Source organism: Fistularia commersonii, chromosome 19 (genome assembly GCF_037954325.1).
Source record: "Fistularia commersonii isolate RoL2024-O1a breed Wild chromosome 19, RoL_Fcom_v1.0, whole genome shotgun sequence".
Classification (NCBI taxonomy): Eukaryota; Metazoa; Chordata; class Actinopteri; order Syngnathiformes; family Fistulariidae; genus Fistularia; species Fistularia commersonii.
The window spans coordinates 13,555,800-13,577,154 of record NC_141302.1 but is presented as its reverse complement, the minus strand read 5'-3'; the positions used below and the strand labels follow the sequence as shown (position 1 = coordinate 13,577,154).

At 42.2% G+C, this 21,355-nt stretch overlaps 2 protein-coding genes across 3 annotated transcripts; both read left to right on the top strand.

Annotated features, from left to right (window-relative positions):
• The first annotated feature begins 1,744 nt into the window (after positions 1-1,744).
• On the top strand, positions 1,745-11,718 carry LOC147223821 (schwannomin-interacting protein 1). 2 transcript variants are annotated; one of them, XM_086166194.1, is made up of 7 exons: positions 1,745-2,055; positions 4,142-4,396; positions 4,722-4,888; positions 7,270-7,375; positions 8,297-8,404; positions 8,487-8,598; positions 9,657-11,718. In XM_086166194.1, exons 1-7 carry the CDS (start codon positions 2,011-2,013, stop codon positions 9,755-9,757), a joined length of 894 nt encoding a protein of 297 aa, XP_086022320.1. In that variant the 5' UTR covers positions 1,745-2,010; the 3' UTR covers positions 9,758-11,718. The 2 variants fall into 2 exon arrangements, with proteins under 2 accessions (XP_086022320.1, XP_086022321.1); XM_086166195.1 differs by having other exon boundaries at positions 1,746-2,055; positions 4,764-4,888.
• A 3,980-nt stretch (positions 11,719-15,698) lies between these two features.
• On the top strand, positions 15,699-17,678 carry LOC147223820 (P2Y purinoceptor 3). Its single transcript, XM_086166222.1, has one exon. The coding sequence runs from the start codon at positions 15,699-15,701 to the stop codon at positions 17,100-17,102; it is 1,404 nt and encodes a 467-aa protein (XP_086022348.1). The 3' UTR covers positions 17,103-17,678.
• Positions 17,679-21,355: the final 3,677 nt, after the last annotated feature.

Genomic DNA, 21,355 nt, shown 5'->3' with positions numbered 1-21,355 from the left:
CTGCTCTTGGTTATTCGTTTACTGTCTTTCATTGTGGTAATCTTTCTGCCAGAGGACTGAATAAGTAACTAAATATCCATGTCCGGTGTGAGTTGGTCTCGGTGTGTTATTCAGAAGAGTAAAGAGTCCAAAAGTAGATGATTGATCACTTGCCAGACAAAGACCTTGAACGAGGGACACAATCAGAAGCCACGGGCAACTTGACGGAGTCCAAAAGCATCCATTTTCCTTGTACCTGTTGGAGACTTGACTTGGATTCAGGCGTTTCTCTTCAGTTTTTTTAATTAAAAACACTATCTGAAACTGAAAACTAACAGAGAAAAAAAATATTATAATTAAGGGAAGGTGGGGTGGTGTAAACTGTATCAGTCCAGCTCAGGACCCCCCCACTGAGATCTCTTTTTCAAGGGTGTCCTTGCCAAGAGAGGCAGCAACACACTAAAGCAAAATAAAATGAATGGTATAATTTTACAAGACGGTATAAGACAGTGGTCCCCCAACCCCCGGTCTCCGGACCAGTACCGGTCCACGGATCATTTGCTACCGGTCTGCAAAGAAAATCTTTCTTGGTACAAATTATAGTTTTTTCATTAAACTTTCCGGAACTTTCCGCCTTACTGCCACACTTGATATCATAATCACCTAATACAAAGTGTAATCATTGCATTCAGATTAAGTACTGTGATCTGACAAAAGTGTTTATTATTTGAACCCCCACATCTCCAACCGGTCCACAGAAACATAAAAATCGTCTCCGCTTGGTGACCGCTGGTATAAAATATAGGGGACTTTTGTGGAACTTGCTTTCCAGTCTCCATATAGCCAGCAGGGAGTGCAGAATGAACTGCAACTCTTATCCAGGTCAGGACCAGAAAGAAAAACACCGTGCATACACTTTACAATTATTGATGGGGAAGCAGGTAACCGGTGCCAACGGTTAGGAGACACCCAGCAGGGCGTTCAGACCGTGGGACCGTGGATGCCCTCTTGCATGTGCTTGGCCGAAGGTAAAGCTATGCAAATGAGGCAAGGAGGAGGTAGACCAGGGGTCCCCAAACTTTTTCCTGCTAGGGCAAATAACTTTTCTCTTCTCTGACGGAGGGCCAGGCTGGTTTGCAACAAAAAGTGTGACGATCGCAGAGGTGTCTAAACGTAAAAAATTACTGTTTTCCAGAAAGCCACACGGGACCAAAAATTAACCCTTTTCGAGATCTTGACTGAAAAAAAAAACCAGAAAATAAATAATAACATTAATAATGGACTGCAGAAAGGTGGAGATGAATGTTACGTTCTATGCATGTAAAAGTCTCGATTACGTGGCCAGAATGAAAAAAAACAAACATAATGCATCTCTGGCATTGTTCAGGGGCCGGGCAAAATGTGGAGGCGGGCCATATTCGGCCCCCGGGCCGTAGTTTTGGGACTGTCACAAATGTTGAAAGAGGGTTTGTTCAGTTGTGTTGTATTAATGTTGGTCAGTTAAAACAGTGTGCCAAGTAAATTGCCGGTTGAACGGGGAACTAGCATTTTTCTTTGTGTGATTCCAAAATAAAAGACTGACCGAGCGCCGCTCCTGCTTCGCCATTTCCCAAACACAAAACACAAATTTCGCTGGAATATAAATTAGATATCCGCAGTCCGACACAAACATACAGATCGTTAAAAGTTAAAAGTGAAAAAAATTGACATTTTCGATTGCAAGCCTTTAATTTTGAAATCTAAAACCGGAAGTCGCTCGTTGCTTCACAATCGCAACTTGATGTGAAATTCCTCAGATGATCGTCCCCGTGTGTGCGCGTTTGGAGGTTCTGCCCGTAGAAACTGAAGTGAAACTAAGAAGAAGGTTTGTTCCAGCTTCCAGAGGTCCGTTTTCTTTGTTTTTTGGGGTTTCTTCTGTTTTTTTTCTCCCGAGTTTGGTCCAACCTCACGGAGGAGTTTGGAGGCCGAGATCCAGGGAGGGAATGTGGAAGAGGAGGGAAGGAGAGGAAGGAAACTAGGAGGAGCACAACTATGTGGCAAAGTGGCCTCACGGACAGTTCCGACATGGACTCGGTGGTAAGTTCCTGCCCGAAACTTGAGTTTCAAACAAATCAGTGGCCTTTCTGTTTTTATTTTTATTTTTCCCCATCTTTACCTTCATATTGAGGGGGAAATAAAGGAGCGGATTCTTGACTCTGTGTATCCGGATACCAGCCTGAAGAAGAAGTCTTCTCTGTCGTGCATTAAACTTTCCCAAAACAATCGAACGGGAAATAATATTTGGTTGCTCTTTTTCGATAAATTATACCTGTTGACCGTTGCAGTCATAACAAGCATCCCTGTGATTATTATTATTATGATTATTGGGGGGTCGGGAAATATATGCCTTTTTTTTTGTGATTTTTTGCAGGATGTTTTTCAAAAATCACCTCATTTGCTGGGAGAACAAAGAATATCTCCCTTCCAAGCTGATACTTATTTTCACTTGAACATTGTGCATGTTTGTGAGGAAGCCAGTGAATGCGAAGCCTTACCTGGACCAGATCGTCACACACACATTCAGTCATTCATTCATTCATTTATTATCAGCACTTCCCATCCCAGCTGTATTTTGGCTAGAGGTGGGGGTCCCACCTGGATCGATCCCAGGACATACAACCATTGAACCTCTTAACTCACACGTCTGGGCGATTTAGGGTCTCCAATTAACCTGTATGTTTTTGTACTGTGGGAGGAACCCCACGCAGACACGGGGAACATGGAGACTCCATGTGGGAATCCACATGGGACTTATATACATGTAGGGCCACATATAGAGCGCAGAGCTCATTCATACATCTGGATATCCTCTCCCGTGACAAAGGAATTTCCCTTATGGGGATCAATAAAGTTCATCTTATCTTGTCCTCACCTCCCCTCCATCCTCTCCGCTCTTCCTCTGGACCTCCTGCCTGGCAGCTCCAACGTCAACATCCTTCCATCCAGATCTTCACTATCTTCTCTCTGTCCGTGTTCAAGCCATCTGGGTTTATCTCCAGAACATCTAAGATGTCGTCCCTCTGATGGACTTCTTCTTCTCATTCTCCTCACTCCCAAAGAGGAACCTGCACGTCTTCACCTCTGCTCCAGATCGGACAGCACGACCGCTCTCACCCCGACTTTTCTACCTTTCCCTTCAGTCTGGCTTATTCTCGTTTATCACATCTGACACTTTACTTCACCCACATTTGCCAGGATTTTATGAGTAGTAACTCTTTATGAATATCGAACAACAGATCAATTATCACTGGTAAAATCCCATCCCTTCTCTGTCCATGTCCAAACCATTTCAGTCTGTTTTTTATCTCCAAAACATGCACCGATTCTCTCCATCCTCCAAAGAGGAACCTCCAACATCCACAAAGTTATTGACAGAATTGAAATTGTGTTCCTCGAGCCCGGGGTCGGCAACCTTTACCACTTTACCACCATTTGGACCCATTTCCCCACAGTAAAGGAAATACCAGCAGCCACACAATCATTTTGAAATTTAAAATGAATTAACACTGCATATAACGTTTTTTTTTTGTTTTTGTTTTTTTTTGCCTTTATGCTGTGTGTAAACAAAATATGTGTTGCATTATTTGAAATCAATGAACAACTGCGGAGAAAACGAAATTACATTTTTGCATGCAACAAAATATTTTAACTCCAAATAAGAGATGTTGGGTTGAAGGTTACTTTTAAGCAAAATACTCAATGTCTATTTGAGTCCTTGTTGTATTTATGAAAAAAAGGCCGAACTTAAATTATCCACCGGAAGCAAACCAAAATGTTTTTACTGGCGCGTGCAGTCGCTTATTGACAGGGACAAAAATATTTAAACACATTTTATTTAGATGTTACAAGATCGCCATAATCTTCAAATTGAAAATTACATTTTAAAAATGACCAAACTTAAATGAAAGTCATTTTAATTAAATACTCGTTAATTATTTTCAAAAAACTCAGGGAGCTGCATTAGAGGTTGCCAACCACCAGGAATGAAGTGGAACCAAGAAAACATACTGTGTTTTTATTTCTTTGAATGAATGGCAGCTGCTCGGTGCAGCGACATTATTGATATATTGATCGGTACTCAACCTAGGGTTATTTGCTATTTGCCGTCCACTTAACCGGTCAGGTCGAGCTGGAGAACGAAGGTGAGAAGGAGCATCAGCAGGAGGAGAAGGAGAGCAACGAGGCGGAGGATGACCTGAGGGACAGCGGAGGCGACGCCGACGACGAGGAGGAGGAAAAAGACGACGCAGCACTGGACTGGCAGCAGGGCTACACCAGCGACGGCCTGGGGCTGCCCATCATGCAGTGGGAGGCACTGAGCCTTCGCATCGCAGAGCTGGAGAAGCAAGAAGAAGAGAAGAAGGAAAAGAGAGCCCATGTAATGGTCTAATTTTTCAGAAAAAAAGGAAACTGCGAAATCAAACTGAACAATAATAAGCAGATTAATTAAATATGCACGGACCTAGTTAGTTGCAGAATGGAGGCTGTAGGTTTCAGCTATGTTTTCATGCTTAAGAAATTAGTTGATTAGCTCTTCGAGTGAGAAATTTAGCTGCTCAAGATGCTTTACACTGACCAGAGAGTTGAATTTGAAGAGATTAACCCTTCTGTCTTGATCAGATTGAACCTTTTTGGATCAGGTCTTTACAATTTAACAGACAGTCTTTCTGTTGTTTGTCCCAAAATCTTTGTTTACCCTGAAGTCAGAGACCAGTTTTGATGCCAAGTCCGTGTCGCCCTTCCAGGCCAGACCCTCCCTGGAGCGGGGCAGAGCCCCGGTGAGCCGGGCGGAGGTGCGAGGGCGGAGGGCGGAGAGCTGGGACGACGGAGAGGACGCTTACATCAGCCACGTGTCTGCACTCACCTCACGGTACAAACAAACACCATCAGAAATGTCTTTATCGTTCACTATATATACAATACTTTCTTCTCTGGTCAGAAAAATCGGTTTGCTGTTTTTGTTCTAACTACATTGCATCAGTGACGTGCAGTCAGGGGAGGCAGGAGAGGCCGTGCCTCACTTGCAAATCATGGAAAGAAAAATAAGAATGAAATGCTTATATTTATCAGTAATTTGCACTATAAAGGTATTTTCCATTTAATTTCACCAGTTTTAGATTGTTTTTTATTCAGAATAGCAAGATTTTCACATTTACTATTCAGATATTGAGAAGAGGTTGCGGACTGTTGAGCCGCAACGTAGATTGGGCAAATACGGCTGACTTCTGGCATGCTCTGCATATACAGACAGACCATATTGCTGGCTCTCTATATGTAGCTATTAAAATGTCAAAAAACTTTTGCTATATGAACCACATTTCCAATGTACAGTGTTTTTTGTAAACAACTGTATGTGTGTTTCTAGTTCCTTGTCCTGAGCAATCATTAAACAGCTGCAAAGAGCCACTAAGTGAGGCACGCAGTTCTCCTGCCTCATGGTAGTCATGAACCTCACCGCACGTCACTGAAGTGCATCAACTTCCAAGTTTTCCAAGCTACAAGCCGTGGCTTATTGGATTTTTTTTGACTCCTGTTATGAGCCAAGATCTGAGTTTGTAGTGTGGCCGGCGCTGTCTGTCAAGTGGTGTTTAAAAACAGTGTGACTTGCCGCCCACAAGTGAGGTATGTGTGTTGTGGACTCGTCCATGAAGAGATGGAGAAGTTGTTGTTGGTGAGGTACCTTGACTGAGAGAGTCTATGAAAAGACTGGATTTATGGGCAGGAAAATTAATGGATGAGGCATTGGAAGAGTCATTCAAAGCCTGTCAGGATGATTTGATCATTTAAAAAGATGAGCAGCATTCATTCTGTCATCAAATGAATTTTAGTTTTAAAGCATAGAAAGTCTGCAAGTTACATTTAGCGACACATTGTAGCCTCAAGTGTGTAGCCAGTAAAAGAAGTTAAGCGATAGTGCAACCAAAATGAAAAAACTCCCCCATCCTCCTCCTCTGTTCAAGGTAAATACACTTAATATTTATATTATTTTTTATTATTTCTTATTATTTACTATTTGTTATTATTTCTTATAAATGATTAATTTAGAAAGTACATCTTTCTTATTTTAAAACACTTGACAAAACTGAGGGTCTGGATTGGATTAATTGCGTTTAAATTAAAATTAATGGGGAAATTAGTAAATAGAGTTACAAGCTCAGTCACGGGATGAATTTAACTTGTCGGTCAAGGTTCCGCTGTATGGGAATTATGTTCATTAGCAAAAGAATCTGAAGAAACCTGCAAGCCTCCAACTGAAAGGGTTTTTTCGGAAAGCTGTTACTTACATTGGAGTTCTCGGCCGTGCGTTTGTATCGACTCGTCAGTCATTTGACTTGGATGGATCTTCCTTGAAGGATTTATTTTGTTGAATAAAGGTTGTTATTATCAGTAGCAGTGGAAACACAAAGTACTCTTTTTCTTGACTTTTTTCTTTCGGAAATTTTCAAAAAATGCTGTTTTCACTTTTGATATATTTTGATGGAAAACCTTTGAAAGTAACACTCGAAAAATTATTTGGATCTGTTTCCGGCAGCAAAGAAAACAACGGTAGCCATAAAATCTAAAATGGAGATTATAATGCATAGATTGTTTTTTAGCTTTATGCTATACATAGAAATTAAAGTATATTGTGTTACATTCATTAAATCAATGAGCTGCTGCAAAGAACTTAAATATCCGCCTGCAGCAAAGACAAAATGCCATCTGCCTCCATGTACTAGAGCATGCGGTCAGCTGCCAACCTCAATAAAAAAAACAACTATTTCACTAAACAATCAAATACAAAATAACAGCCAGTTAAGTCCTTATTTTACTTGGTCACTGTGATTTTTCTGCACGTCACGGCTGTAAAAGCTCAGTAAATGGCGTGCCGGTGGTTGTGACGGCGACAAAAAGAATGAAACATTTTTTATTATAATGTGACACGATCGCCATAATTTCAAATTTATAAATTCATTTTAAAAAAACAACCAAACCAAATTTAAATGAAAGGGGCTTTTTTTTATTTTCCAAAGCCACGGTAAGTTCATTTGCCAATTGCCACAGTAAGAATCAATTGCCAGATGTTTGGAAAAGACCTGTGTGTGTGTGTGTGTGTGTGTGTGTGTGTGTGTGTGTGTGTGTGTGTGTGTGTGTGTGTGTGTGTGTGTGTGTGTGTGTGTGTGTGTGTGTGCGTGCATGCACGTGCACGCGATTAGAGCAGGAATTGCAGTCAGGACGAGGTGTCTCTTAATACAAGTGTCCCCCTTCCAGCCTGCAGACCCAGATGAATCTCCAGCTCTGCTTCATCAACAACAGCGAGAGTGAAGAGGAGAAGGAAGAGACTGAAGAAGGACCAAAGGTCCACAGCGGTACACAGGTAAATATTCTCCTGTTTGCTGTAATTCCATTTATAGTAGAGGCCCCGAAACACAGGGCCAAGTTGTTTAAAATGAAATGTATTTGTTTTCATTGCCATCATTTCCAGACTAAAAGCCGTTCCTCTTTTTCACACTCTCTGAACACTGCGGCTTAAACAATGATGCAGCTGACTTATGGATTTTTTTAGAGCTAACAAGCTTCATGCCATTTCTGTAATAAAATTATTAATTTTTTATTATCCGTGTTACAGTCACTGTTCAGATTTTTTTTTTATTTAATTAACATTTTTAAAAAATCTTTCAGTGTAAATATCCCATATCACAACCTGGACACCTGCAGCTTATGCAGTGTGGCCTACACATATGTTTTTTTTGTTATTTTTAGTTGGTGTGGCTTATATTCAGGTGTGCTCAATAGTCCAGAAATTACAATCTTCCAGGTATTGTATTTTGAAAAATTCCCACTTCTGCCAGCACCTGACTCCTGCACTTGACACAGTCAAAGGTTTTTTTTGGAAAGTAAGTCGGCAAGCTAACCCTCGCTAAAATTTCAAAAAAAAAAATGTCGCCAGAGCTTAGTTGAAAAGAGCATCCTCTCCCCACCCCGTTCTCTCCAAAAGCTGATAATTCATATCAATTTCTGGATATCGAGGGTTCAACATGTTCACATTCTGAGTTTATTGAAATTCTTCATTGTCCCTGTTCTCCTCTGTGTTCACATTTTGCAATATTATTCCCACACACTGGTTTTCGCCAGGGAATTGGGCGGTAGGGATAACCTTACTGTGTCATTTTTCTTTTTTTTTTTTTTTTTTTTTTTATACTCGTCTTTGCCAAAGTGCGACCGTGTTAAGTCGTCCACACTGTCTTTTTTTTTTTCTTCTGCATCTTTGTCCGTCAACTGGTCCTCCCGCTTAAAGAAAGGATCCCCTCAGCCTCCATCCAAACAAGACAAGCCAAAGTCCCGGGGCTTCAGGAACACCCTGAGGAATCTGCGAGACCGACTCTGGACGGATCATAAAACCCTTGTGAGTCGAGTCTGTTTCCGTACAACGTGTGTGTGTTTTTCCACCCTGAACGCTTGTGTGTACGTGTCGTCTTCTTCCCCAGAGTCCGGCCGCCCCGGCCATCAAGAGGAAACATCTCAACTCCAGTGATCTTGAGAGCTTCAGTGTCAAAGAACTGAAATCTCTCCGCAAAGCCCTCAGTCAGGCTATACAAGGTATATTTAAATTTATTTTTAACCTCCTCACCTCCCTTTTCAGGCAGTTCTTACTGCGGGTCGAAATCTGATATCACTAGTTAGCAACATCATAAAATAACACATCGGAATCTCAAGAAATGCAGATAAAGAATGACCTCGATTTAGGAGTTTAATTGAACTGGTTCCGTGATCGAGCTCATAACTCAATTTGCCCGTATATCACATCAAATTTCCCCATTGAAATGAACTGAAACTGTATTAATCAGTTTTGTTATGGGTTTTAAATAAGTAAAACATGAATAACAAATAATGTTATTTATTAAGTGTATTTATCATGTAGACCAGACAGAGATGCTGGTGGTGGCGAAGAAGGTTGGGGCAGTTTTTCATGTGGTGTGTTATTGCTTAACTGGCTACACGTGCATTGCTACGATGAGATGAGATATACTTTAATAATACCATGCTTTGGAAATTGTTCAGCTTAAGCAAGACATACAAGGACAAGACAGTGACAAGCTTGCTAAATATACAAGTAAAAAAGTAAATAAAATCAATAAACTCTGAAGTGTAGAAGTATAAATTATAATCTATAAAAAAAAGTCTCCATATTTACCAATACACAAAAATAAATGTGTTGCTAAATGTAACTTGCACATTTTGCTACGCTTTATCACTAAACTTCAGTAAACCGCTCCTCTTTATAAAACGATCAAACCATCCCCGTCGGGCTTTTAATGACTCTTCCGATGCCTTGCCCGTCGACGTTCCCGCCATCTGCTACACCAAATTCCCGTAAATGTCAGCAGCCTTCTCACAGATGAGTATCTCAGTGTATCACCAACAACTTCTGCATCGCGTCCAAAGCATGCACACCTCACTCATTTTTTTCCACTCTTACCGCCGGGCTATGTAGCCGCAGGCGACACGTCCGACTTTTTAAACGTCAAATTGTAAGACGGCGCAGTCAGAAGTCAAGGTCCCAATGCAGTTTGTTTTTATCTTTTAGCAATTGGTAAATTGGTCATTAAGTGAATGACAGACAGGGGGACACCCGTATCTTCTCTGCTCTTCCTCAGACCTCAGTTCGGATCTGGTGGGCCGGCTGCAGATCCGGGACCAGCTGAGGACGGAGCAGGATGCCATGCTGCTGGAGGTCCAGGACCTGACCTCGCTGTGACCTCTGCCGGCGACTCCAGGTCAATGTTTAGACTGCGAACGTTTTGACAGACACCTCCGCCAAACCCGCTGGGCCGAACCCCCTCCGTGAAGGTTAACTTGGTTTCTAGCGGTAGCGTGGTGCGTCAGGGAGCGTTTTGTCAAGTAGGAGGTGCTTTTACCGCGTCTGGATGGTTCTCAAGAAAACGAACTGGACTGAATAGCAAAGATGCGCAAGTGACTGGAAATATTCGATCAGTCGGATCTCAGCGTAGACACATCGAACAAAAAAAAAAAAAAAACAACAGCTAAGGTTTGCAAGAATGTCTGAGGATCCTTAGTTTTGCTTTTAGTTAGTACAAAAAGTGCGCGTACAGTAAATGTACCCTTCTATACAAACCCTCTCCGGGGGATTCTGCCTCATTTTAAGTGCAATTGGATTTTCTTTATTTTTTATTTTTTTGAAACAAAAATGGCTCTCACTAGGAATTGGCTCGCGCGACAGCAGTTACTGTCGCCACGGGAATCGGGATTGCGGGGTCATGGAGCTGCGCCTACACCTCAGTGCATCGCCCAGTGCTTTGCGATTTAAAAAAAAAAAAGGAAAAAGATGAACATGTTTGTGTGCTTTTTAAGGTTAAAATAAACTTTTCAAGCAGGTACTTCAGATACAGATTTTTTTAAGAAAGATACCAATTCGAGTGAATTACTTTGGGGCCGACGCTGGAAACATTCCTTTTACGGCAGGAAATGTGATTTCTGTTGATGTCTTGAGGAAGCTCATTCATATCCTTCGCCAAAATGCTTTTTTCTGGGTGATGCTTTTGAAATAATGAGGGAATGATTGATTCTTAGTTCATGTCAGCTTCCTGTTCAGCGGTGCTTCTGCATCCACTCACAGTGCATTTATTGATTTCCTATTAACTATAACTAGCAGTCAGAAAATGACACGCTACGTTATTATTTCATGTAGCCTTTCACACACCATGTCATAATGCCGGCGCTTCGTTTCCTGCACGTTGAACAAAAATTGCTCCTCAACTGCTTTTTTATTGTTATATTAATATTTTCCATTTTTATAGCAGATCCTGATTTAAACCTCAGCCCTCGCGGTTGTTTATTTTTTTACAATCAATTTGAAACGTTTTTAAATTCATGTCAAGTTGCTGCAGGACACCCCACAGTAACACAGCGAGATGTAGCTGAATCCCAGAAACCCCTGATCGGTTCATTTCAGGGTTTCTGAACGTCATCTTCGGAGGAATGCCGGTGAATTCCTCACATTTATAAAAACTCTGATGTAGTGACTTCATCGGCTTTGTTATTTTTGGTAAGTTTGTAATCTCAAAACACACAACACTCAAAATAAGTAAAATCATCTCATTAATCTGGAATCAGATTCTGATCCAAATAGAGGAAGTGAAATTTTCCTTATTTCCGGTGAATGATTTATAAAATTTTACAAAAAAAAACTAATAGATCCCAAACACTCCGACCTCATGTTTGTGTTTTGTCTTTGTTTTCTCGAATTTGAATATCGGCCCGTGACTAACCGTTAGCCGGTTTGCGAATGTCGTGAACTTTCACCTTCAAGGCCTCAGATGGACCAAATACACATATCTGAAACACAAGTCACTTAAACTTTGACACTGGTCACTGTTACTAAACAACCTCCCGCAGCCAACTTTGGAAGTCCCTTACATAGAAAGAGTAGCTTTTAATTTGGATAAACTCATATTATTATGTTGTTTTTTAAGGGACTTCTTTCTAACTCTTTGTTTACATGGAACTGAAATATTATTCCTTTCAAGGCAGAAACCTGATTGTTGGATTGACCCATCGATTGTTAATCTATATTTTAAGTGAATTTGTTCCAGAATGCTCATGTGTTTTACATCCTATATTCTTGATATCTTTTCTTTGTTAAGAATGTGCCTTCAAAGTTAAGAATGTTTTTTTTTTCCTCAGATTAAAGGAATAAACTGTTACCTGTCTGTCATTTCATTCACTCTCGTTTCATCTTACTCGTATAAGATTAAGATGTCTTACATCGTGAAGACTTGTTAATTGTCCAGGCTGTGGTACTTCAATCGGTGTCAAGTCAGATTTTTATTATGCAGCACCAAATTACAACAACAGTTGGTGCAGACACTTAATATCTCAAGCCGGTTTGCAGCGCACTCTTTAACCCTCATATTATGTTAAGGGTCAATTTGACCCATTGGGTCAATGGGTGAAACGGGTCAAATTGACCCTTAACATAATATGAGGGTTAAAAGCAAAAACTCAACATTCCCCCACTTCCTTTTACCAGTGCAGAAACCTTGGGATGGATCCTGGCTCAATGTGGGCGGCCTTCTGCCTCTACCAATATACTCATAACCAAAATAACAATTGTGGACACCTGGGATGACGCTGTAGTAGAAAAAGTCATATCCCTTAGGAACCGGCAAAATACCAGAACCAAGAGTTTCCAGAAGTCCTTACGAGGGGACTTTCGGAATTTGGTCCGGCTAATTTCCACAAACAGTTTGGTTTCATCAATGTTTGACAGCTTGAGTGTGCCATACAGCTTTTGGGTTACCAAAAGTTCAAGACTAAACTTCTGCCTGCGGGCTTTCCTGCATTAATAGCTGCTGCAATGTTGCCTGCAAGAAATATATAAAGATGTAACTTAAACATAGCATATAGTTCTCCTTCACAACTGCAAATTAAATGCCTGGACTCCACACTCACCATATACTCATGTTTTCATAAACAGGGTTACCTGACGCCCCATGCCATGCCAAATTCACTGATTGGGTCAGATTTAACACAGCGGGCTGAATTTGGTCCGAGGCAAATGGCGCTAAACATCTAGTGTTTTCCTCTAGAGGCGGGAGAGCAAGCCAGTGGTTCTGAGAGTGGCGGTGAACCGTTCCCAGACACGGAGTTCGGTGGACCATCACACCAAGCTGCGTTTTGCCAACTTTTCTGATATTGTACTGGAAATTTCACATGATTCATAAGATTGTGCACACTTGAGCATGTTGCTCCATCCATTTCTGTGCAGGTAAGGGTACTGTAGAGGTTGCCATATCTGAAAGCTGTATGTGATCTGATTTTTCCAAATCCGTGTATGTGTGTTTGTGTGTGTGTAAACATTAGCCAAGGTTCTGATCATTCCGATCAGCCATATTTATATCTCATTTTCTTTGCAGATCATCTGTACAGAAGTGGTGCCTGAATTAGGCGCCATCCAGAATCTCTACATCAGAGCATCTTAACGTACAAATGACTCCTGGACACTCAAAGACACACACACACACACACACATGAACGCACAGGTACTCAGGTGAAGTGGGGAGGAAGGAATGGATGACACACACACAGAGGGAGGGACTGCATTGCCATAGAAACCGCTGGTGCTGTTCGGAAGAGAAGGAATAAGGGTTGAAGTTGAAGTTAAACTGTCAAGGTCACTGGTTAAATCTTGTATCTCTGAGCTTTTCTAAGCCAGTTGTCGGATTACTGGAGTTGCTGACATGCATTTTTGCTGTGGTTGCAGTACTGTGGACGATGGTCTTTTTCCTGGTGATTATTCAAATGGGGGAAGACAGAAGAGAAGCCATATGGAGCTGAAGTCAGTGAGTCCTCCAGCAGCAGATTGCAGAGAGGCAGGTATTTATGACTTCTATTCTTGGTCTATTTAGACTTGATATTGTTTTGTTGTTTGCTAACTTGTGACTTCTCTGTGGCGATTTTCGGCACAGAAAAAAAATGTTACTTTGTTGGTTTATTAGCGACTTGAATTCAATTAAAAATGTCTTCTTGTGGATCATCTGAATATGGAAATGGCTCATCTTTGAGAAAGATGGGTTTTCTAAGAACTGCAAAGAAAACAATGACTTATAATTGATCCCTCAGTCCAGCTTTGTCATATTTATGGGGATTTGAAATGAAAGTTTGTGTAAATAAATCAAAGTGCTTTAATGACGCAGAAATACAAACAAACTCTCCCCAAGAATATTTCATAAATAAACGTAAAAATACATATTGGGTTTTCCAGTTTTGTGGAAATGAATGGAAGCCAGTTGGAAATAAAGATGCTCAAGTGAGTTTCGAGTCCTCTCTTTACATGCAGATGCATAAAATGTATGCAATCAGACATCCCATCCAGCAAAGCAACAGAAACATGTGAGTTTACGCTCTTTTTCTTTTTTTTGTCTGTACAAGGACACGCCAAAAACTTGAGTGTGCCATTTAGCGATTGAACATGAATGCTGACATTTGTCTATGATGAATGGACAGAATATTAGACAATGCTTTCAGGAGTTGTTATGCACTTAATGTGTGTCCATGTCATGTTTGCCAAGCGGCTAGTGCAGTGGATGCAGAGGTTACTCCAGTGGTTCACTTTCATTTACCATCAACAATTAACACCAGATGTCGGCTCCTAAATGTCAGGGTTATTTTTAGCTTGAGGCAGAAAAACAAGCATATTGATGAAAGTGCTGCAGTTTGACACATCATGTTTAGGCTGAAGGCCTCAGTGCCTTGATACATGTTATACACGTATTGTGCTGAACGATTTAATACGTTTTTGTTACAGGTCGACATTTTACCATTGTTTGAGTGAGACACATTGGTTGCCAAAGCTCCGCCATGGTGATGAGGAGCCATTTATCCTGTCACTTGAACAAACAGGCTGCTTTAGATTTAGATCTAGATTCACTTTCATTGATTCTATGTGCAAAATTCTGAGATTTGTTATTACCTGATGATTGTTTTACAGATTCCAGTTTTTCTGCTGCGCTTCCCTGAATTTTTTTGTTAATCTTCTAATAGTTTTCTTTAATATTTTCACCAAATATTTATATCAATAAGTTGTATTCCAACTACTGCCTCTAGGGTTGCAGTGAGCACAGAGCCGATGTAGACACCGCCTGCTCTACTACGTAGACTTGAAATGTGAAAGAAGTCAGTCATGACGCAAAACATGTGTACATCACGAGTAATATATCTTTAACAACACTTGGACCAGCTAATTTGATGAATATCTATCGATTTCATTAGAGCTGTTTTTTCACTAAATGAGTGAGACCTGTAGTATAAATTTTTAAAGTTTTTGTTTTGTTTTTTGACATAGCTATTTCACCAGGCAGCCACGGCTAGCAGAATTCAATGTGAATACTTTGACATGCTAATTCTTGAAACAGCGTTGTTTTTAAATTGTCGTTGTTTTATTCATGACAGCATTTCGATAATGCAGTCTTTTAATGTGTTCAGTTGGTGTTGACCGGTAATACTAGGGCAATTATGAGACGCATGTATTTTTCCAAAATGTATTACTAGGAAAAATGTGTGTACTTTTATCTCCGATCTGAACACACAAAGTAACCATGATTCTACAATATGGCGTTTTGGTGGTGGTAGCCTGTCCTCTTAAAAGCGAGGAATAAAGGGATACCTGGAGGAAGTCTGGTTACTTATTGCTAAGTTAATGGGGTGCGAAGAGACTGAATCAGCAGGATGCCCTCATACACAGGAAGGCAAACACAAATAAGCAGCATCCAACAGGAGGTCAAACACATTGAGCAAAGTCCTACTCGGTGATGACGGTGAGGGAGAGTAGTGCTACAAGCAGTACATCCCAGACCCATATGACCCACAAACACAAACGCAGATGATTTTCCTTTGAGATTTGAAAATGCGAGGACTTTTGTCTTGCGGCAGGAGTGTGTATGATGTACAAATGTGTTTTATGCTAGTAAAATGTACATTTCTTGCGGCGATGAAGTGGCTTTGACTGATGTGTCCCATTTTCTCTAGGTGAACAAGCACTTCTGGAGCTGAACATCTGAAGTCACCTGAGAGGTTCCTATCCCATAGTGCGATGAAGATAGAGGAGAAGTTGTCCAGACCCACAGAATTGCTATCAGTCTCCTTGTTCATCTCAAATGATGGTCGCTAAATCCCCAATGATGACATCCAGGGTTGGAGTTCCTCTTAACATCAGTGAACTCCTTAAAACCTCCCCTCCATCCACCACATTGGCTCCTGCCTGCAGCATTGATGAGTCCTACAAATATATCTTTCTCCCAATCTGTTATTCCTTTACCTTCATCTTCAGCCTTTCCCTCAACTCTGTTGTCCTCTACCGCTCCTTTCAACGAACCAAACGCTGGAATGCGTCACTGATATACATGGTCAACTTGGCCTCCACGGACTTTATGTATGGCTTGTCACTGCCTTTCCTCGTGGCCAGTTACATCATGCGGGACCGTTGGGTGTTTGGGGACTTCATGTGCCGCCTCGTCCGCTTCCTCTTCTATTTCAACCTCTACTGCTCGATCTTCTTCCTCACATGCATCTCCGTCCACAGGTACTTAGGTATCTGCCACCCTATGAAAGTCATCACGCTGGAGACTAAGAAGGCTGTGAAGTGCACATGTGTCCTAGTTTGGATTGTTGTGTTTGCTTTAACCTGCCCTATTTTCCGGTTCGCCCAGACTGGACACGTGACAAGACTTGCAGGCCTTGGAGGCAATGCGAGCTCAGATGACAGTCCGAGTAATGAACTCTTATCCACAAATGGTAACAGCAGCCATACTCAGGGGGGACTGGTTGTGGAGGAGTACCAGAACTGTTGGGATGATGCCATTGACAAGGAGTTTTCTGATTACGTGCCTTATGGCATTATACTACATCTGCTGGGCTTTTTTGTTCCATTCTCCATCATTGCCTGGTGTTACTCTCATGTTGTTCTGACCATTTTTCGGACTCTTCATTCTCAGCCCTCTTCCCACGAAGGTCTGAGAGACGCAGGGTACACTGGTGTAAAAAGTCAGGACAGGGGCAGCCCTGGTGTCCCTGGACCAGGAAGACGAGGAAACAGGATACCAAGAACACTGGGAAGGGAGGAGGGGATCTCAATCTTGCTTGGTGCCCACTCCCCGTATGCCAATCGGAGACGGAAGTCAATCAGGACTATCATTACCATTACCCTCCTCTTTGCACTGTGTTTCTTCCCCTTCCATGTAACCAGAACCATTTTCCTCCTTCTGAAAGTCACTAAGGGGGTCCCATGTCACACAATGACCATGGTTTCCATGTGCTACAAGATAACCAGGCCTTTGGCCTCGTTCAACGCATGGCTGAATGCACTGCTATACTTCCTGACCAAAGACAAGGGGGGGGCTAACTGTTGTCCAGTTGTAAACACTCAGCAACCAACAGGGATTCTGATGCCGCTGAGGATGACAGGAAAAGCAGAGAATCTAGAAAAAGGGGTGCTAGAAGATGGGATGGATGGTAATGACAATAAATCATGTCACAACAGTCCATCATGCATGAACAGAGCAAAAGTTACTTATTTAGTTGAGTGAGTTTTTTCATGATGATTTAAAAATAACTTAGATGCACAGTAGATTGTCTTCTCCTAAAAATATTGTCTAATCTACCTTGACAATGTGAGCACTGCATTGCGGGTGACTTAATTATGACTGTTAATTTACATTTAGTTCAAAATTTTGGAAAAACATGAGTGAAAAAAGACACTGCCCTATGGCAGCAGTCTACTAGACTTTTGTGCAGGATGTAAAGCAGATGGTAACCACCTGTGTTTTCCATGTCCACAAATGTCACATGTTGATCATTTTCAAAAACATTACCTCCGAATGGAAAGCTTCAAATTGGGAGACCTGGCAAAGATGATTATTGACTAGGGAGAGAAGAGTGAGTTTCATCCCTTGGAGGGATTGCTCAGATTATCATGAAATGAATATCTGTGATGAATACCTGGTATGGAGCAGCTGGATTTAGACCAACCTGAGGAGTATTAATCCCCCAAGATGTAGGAAACCTAGAGAAAAGCCAAACCTCACACAGAGGATCAGAGGTTAAAACCCCAAACCATGTTGTGATTGCCTTCTTGACAATCTGTTAATAAATCTATGAATGTATCTCAACTTAGTATGATTGTGGTCTGTTTTTACCCAGCCTACCTGTCTCAAGTGTAATATATCCAAAACCAATATGGTCCTGATCTCAAGAGTCGGGGCAGTGTAGCACATTGCAGTAGGTACCGCAATTGTCTCTGGAACCAAATATTCACAGTTTGATTCCTGGCTCCTCCTTGTGTATCAAAGAGATCTTGAGCAAATCACTGAACCACCAACTGCTCCCCTGGTGGGTGGCAGGCAACTGCCCATGGTTCATCTGTGATGATAAGTTCTTCATTCTTTGTCTGCAAAACATGTAAGAGCATTATATTACCAGAAGTTTCAACCCATCCCAAAAGGGGCATCCAAACATAATTTTCAGAATCACTCTTTTCAAAGGCATCAGTCAGATTATCCAAAAATTGATTTGGTATCAGTGGATGGAAGGTTGATTTTAGACCCTGATGATGGGCAATAACAAAAGGCAGCTTGACTGGACTAGGGAGTCCAGAGCATCACTCTGGAGTGAAGTATGAGAAGAAGAAAACACTTTATTGTCACATTCAGTTCACATACAGCACACTATCAGCAAAATTTGACGACTGAATTTAACCTATCATGGATGAACCATGAGTAGAAGGCAGCCACATGAGCAGTCCAAAGGGAGGAGATAGGGGTTCAGAGGCTTGCTCAACAACACTTCAAAATGCTAGGAGGAGTGCGGGAATCACGGCAATCAAACCAGGAATAGTCAGTTCTAAGATGACCGTTTCAACACCCTGAGCGACACAGCCTCAGGTATGGGAGGGGAACTCACCATCAGGCACCTGGTGGCTATGGATCTCAGTTCAGACACAACCCAAGTACAAAAAAACATGGAGATGTGGCCCTGTGGGCTCACCAACCACAAGAAGACACACAGGGGTCAGCTGCTATGTTCTTCAGGCGGCAAAAGTGAAAACCTGCAAATGCAAATGCAAATCAGTATTGTAAACTGCCTTTCAGAACATGGCATGTCACCTTTCTGGCAGGTAAGGAGTCATAGCTAGTTTGAGAGGTGGAGCTGCACCAGCTAGAAATACTTGGACTCTACTGTGCACAATGTATTGGCTCTAGAACCAAACTTCTAGAAATGAGTTGAACTCCCTTCTTTTCTGAAGTTGCACAGAGTGAAAGGTATAAGTGTGGGAATACACAAAAACCCAATGCTAAGCACCAATGTGTTGGATATTTCCCTAAAGAGACAAGAAGGCTGCCACTTTGTGATCATGAGATTTCAAAGAGTTAACAATGACCAACTTCATTGTCCTATCTTGGGACTTGCTGCATTATGTCTTGGACACTGGCGTGAGGAGAGGAGCAGAGTTCACCTCAATGTTCAAGAATTCCACTGTGGTAGTGGTGGTTGGAAAATCATTAATGCTTGTCTTGGTAAGAACACATTGGTGGACGCCAGCAGTGAAGCAGACCATTGATCACAAGAAGGAGGTCTTTTCAACATGATTGGCCCAGGGACTGCCAGATGCTGCAGAATGGTACTGTAGTTTCAGGAAAACGGAAACCTCTGTGGTCAAAGTAGCAGAAACCTCACCATGGGAGCAATTTGTAAAATCATGGAGGACCTTTAGTTAACCTTTATGAGCTTCAGGAAAATGGTAAGGCGACCAGGAAAGGGAGACAGGGCTTGGACCAAGTTGGTTAAAGCATGGGAAGAGACATATTGACCTCCACCAGGGATATTATTGAGTGATTGAAAGAGCACTTTGAGGAATTCCTGAACCCTTTTGACTTACACTCTGTGGAGGAGGCATAGATGAGGGATTCTGACAAGCCTTCATCCATATCCATAGCTGAGGAAGTCAAGAAGCTCCTCAGTGGCAAGGCACCAGATACTGATTAGATTCGCCCAGGGATGCAGAAGTAACTGGACATGTTGGGGCTGTCTGGGATGTATAATGTCTTCAATGTGCATGGAAGTCGGAGACCGCTCCCAGAGAGTGGCAGACCAAGTTGGGGTCCATGTTTGTTTATTTGTTTTTTTTTTTAAATGGGACCAGAAGGCATGTTTCAACTTAAGGGAGCTCATACTGCTCAGCCTGTTGGGAAACATTTAAACAAGGGTTTGAAAAAGAAGTATCTAATGGATTGTTGAATGTTTGATTTGAGGCGAAGAATGCAGATTCCATCCAGGTCATGGAAGAGTAGACCAGCGATCCACTTCACCATCAAGTATGCAGCTGTCGGGCTTAGAGTCAGTACCTCCAAATCAGTGGTCATTGTTCCAGAAACTACAGGGGAGAAGAGGGGGTTCAATGCTACATACTCTTGGAGCAACCCCCACAGGACTCCCTAACAGACACAGTGGAATACTTTCTCCATGTCCACAAAGCACATGTAGACTGGTATGGTGAACTCACATGCAACGTCCAGGACCCTGCTGAGATAGAGAGCTAGTCCCCTGTTCCACAACCAGGACAGCACACTGCTCCTTCTGCATCCAGGCTATTATTATCCAATGAGTCTTCCTCTTCAGGACTCCTGAATAAACCTTTCCAGTTAGAGTGAGCCCCCTGTAGTTGGAAACCCCCCGCCGTCGCCCTTAAAGACCACCGGAGACCACCACTCTAGTTTGCCAATCCAGAAGCACTGTCATCACCAGCCTAATGGAACTCATCCACTCCTGGGGCCTTGCCAACACGGAGCTTTTTACCACCTTGGCAATTTCAACCCCGGAGATAGGAGAACTTTGCTTTGTCATTGGAAGGCGTGTTAGTAGGATTAAGGAGGTTTTTGAGGTACTCCCTTCTCCAACCCACAACATGCCAAACTGAGGTAAGGAATGCCCCATCTCTACCATACACAGTGTTGCCAGTGCAGTGTTGCCTCCCTCTCCTGAGCTGCCGGAGGGTGGACCAGAATCTCCTCAAAGCAATCGGGAAGTTATTTTCCATGGCCTCACCAAACTCCTTCCAAACCCACGTTTTTTTTCCTGGGGACTGCCAAAGCAGAATTCTATTTGCCTTGCCTATACCTATTAGCGGCCTCTGGATTACCGCAGGTTGAAAGCATCATTAAGACTCCTTCTTCAGCTTGGCAGCATCCCTCATGGGCTGATATCCACCAACAGATTCAGGGGTTACGGCTGCAACACCAATCACCTTCTGACCATAGCAATGGTCAGCTGCCTCAACAATTTGGGCATGGAACATGGGGCGTGTGCCAGACACCCCATGCAGACCCTCATAATAGTTACTCTTACATACCTTATACTGCAGCAACTATAGAGGGATAGAGCCACACAATGAAGTTATGGGAAAGAGTAGTGGAAACTAGACTGAGAGCAGAAGTCAGCATTTGTGAACAGCAGTATGGCTTCATGCCTACAAAGAGTACTACAGATGCAATATTTGCTTTGAGAATGCTGATAGAGAAGTACAGAGAAGGCCAGAGGGAGCTGCATTGTGTTTTTGTAGACCAGAAAGAGCATATGACAGGGTGCCAAGAGAGGAGCTCTAGTATTGTGTGAGGAAATCTGGAGTGGAAGAGAAGTATGTTAGACTGGTGCAGGACATGTATGCTAGCTGTGAGACAGTGGTGCGGTGTGCTGTAGGGGTAACAGAGAAGTTCAAAGTGGAGGTGGGACTCCATCGGGGATCAGCTCTGAGCCCCTCTTGTTTGCAGAGGTGATGGACAGGCTG

What these genes read in the sequence shown, in the direction of transcription:
- LOC147223821 (XM_086166194.1), top strand. Translation starts at nt 2,011, where the DNA reads ATGTGGCAAAGTGGCCTCACGGACAGTTCCGACATGGACTCGGTG. An exon ending in GTTCCGACATGGACTCGGTG is followed by an intron (nt 2,056 to 4,141) that starts GTAAGTTCCTGC and finishes TTAACCGGTCAG; the next exon opens with GTCGAGCTGGAGAACGAAGG. An exon ending in AGAAGGAAAAGAGAGCCCAT is followed by an intron (nt 4,397 to 4,721) that starts GTAATGGTCTAA and finishes TTTACCCTGAAG; the next exon opens with TCAGAGACCAGTTTTGATGC.
- LOC147223820 (XM_086166222.1), top strand. Translation starts at nt 15,699, where the DNA reads ATGACATCCAGGGTTGGAGTTCCTCTTAACATCAGTGAACTCCTTAAA.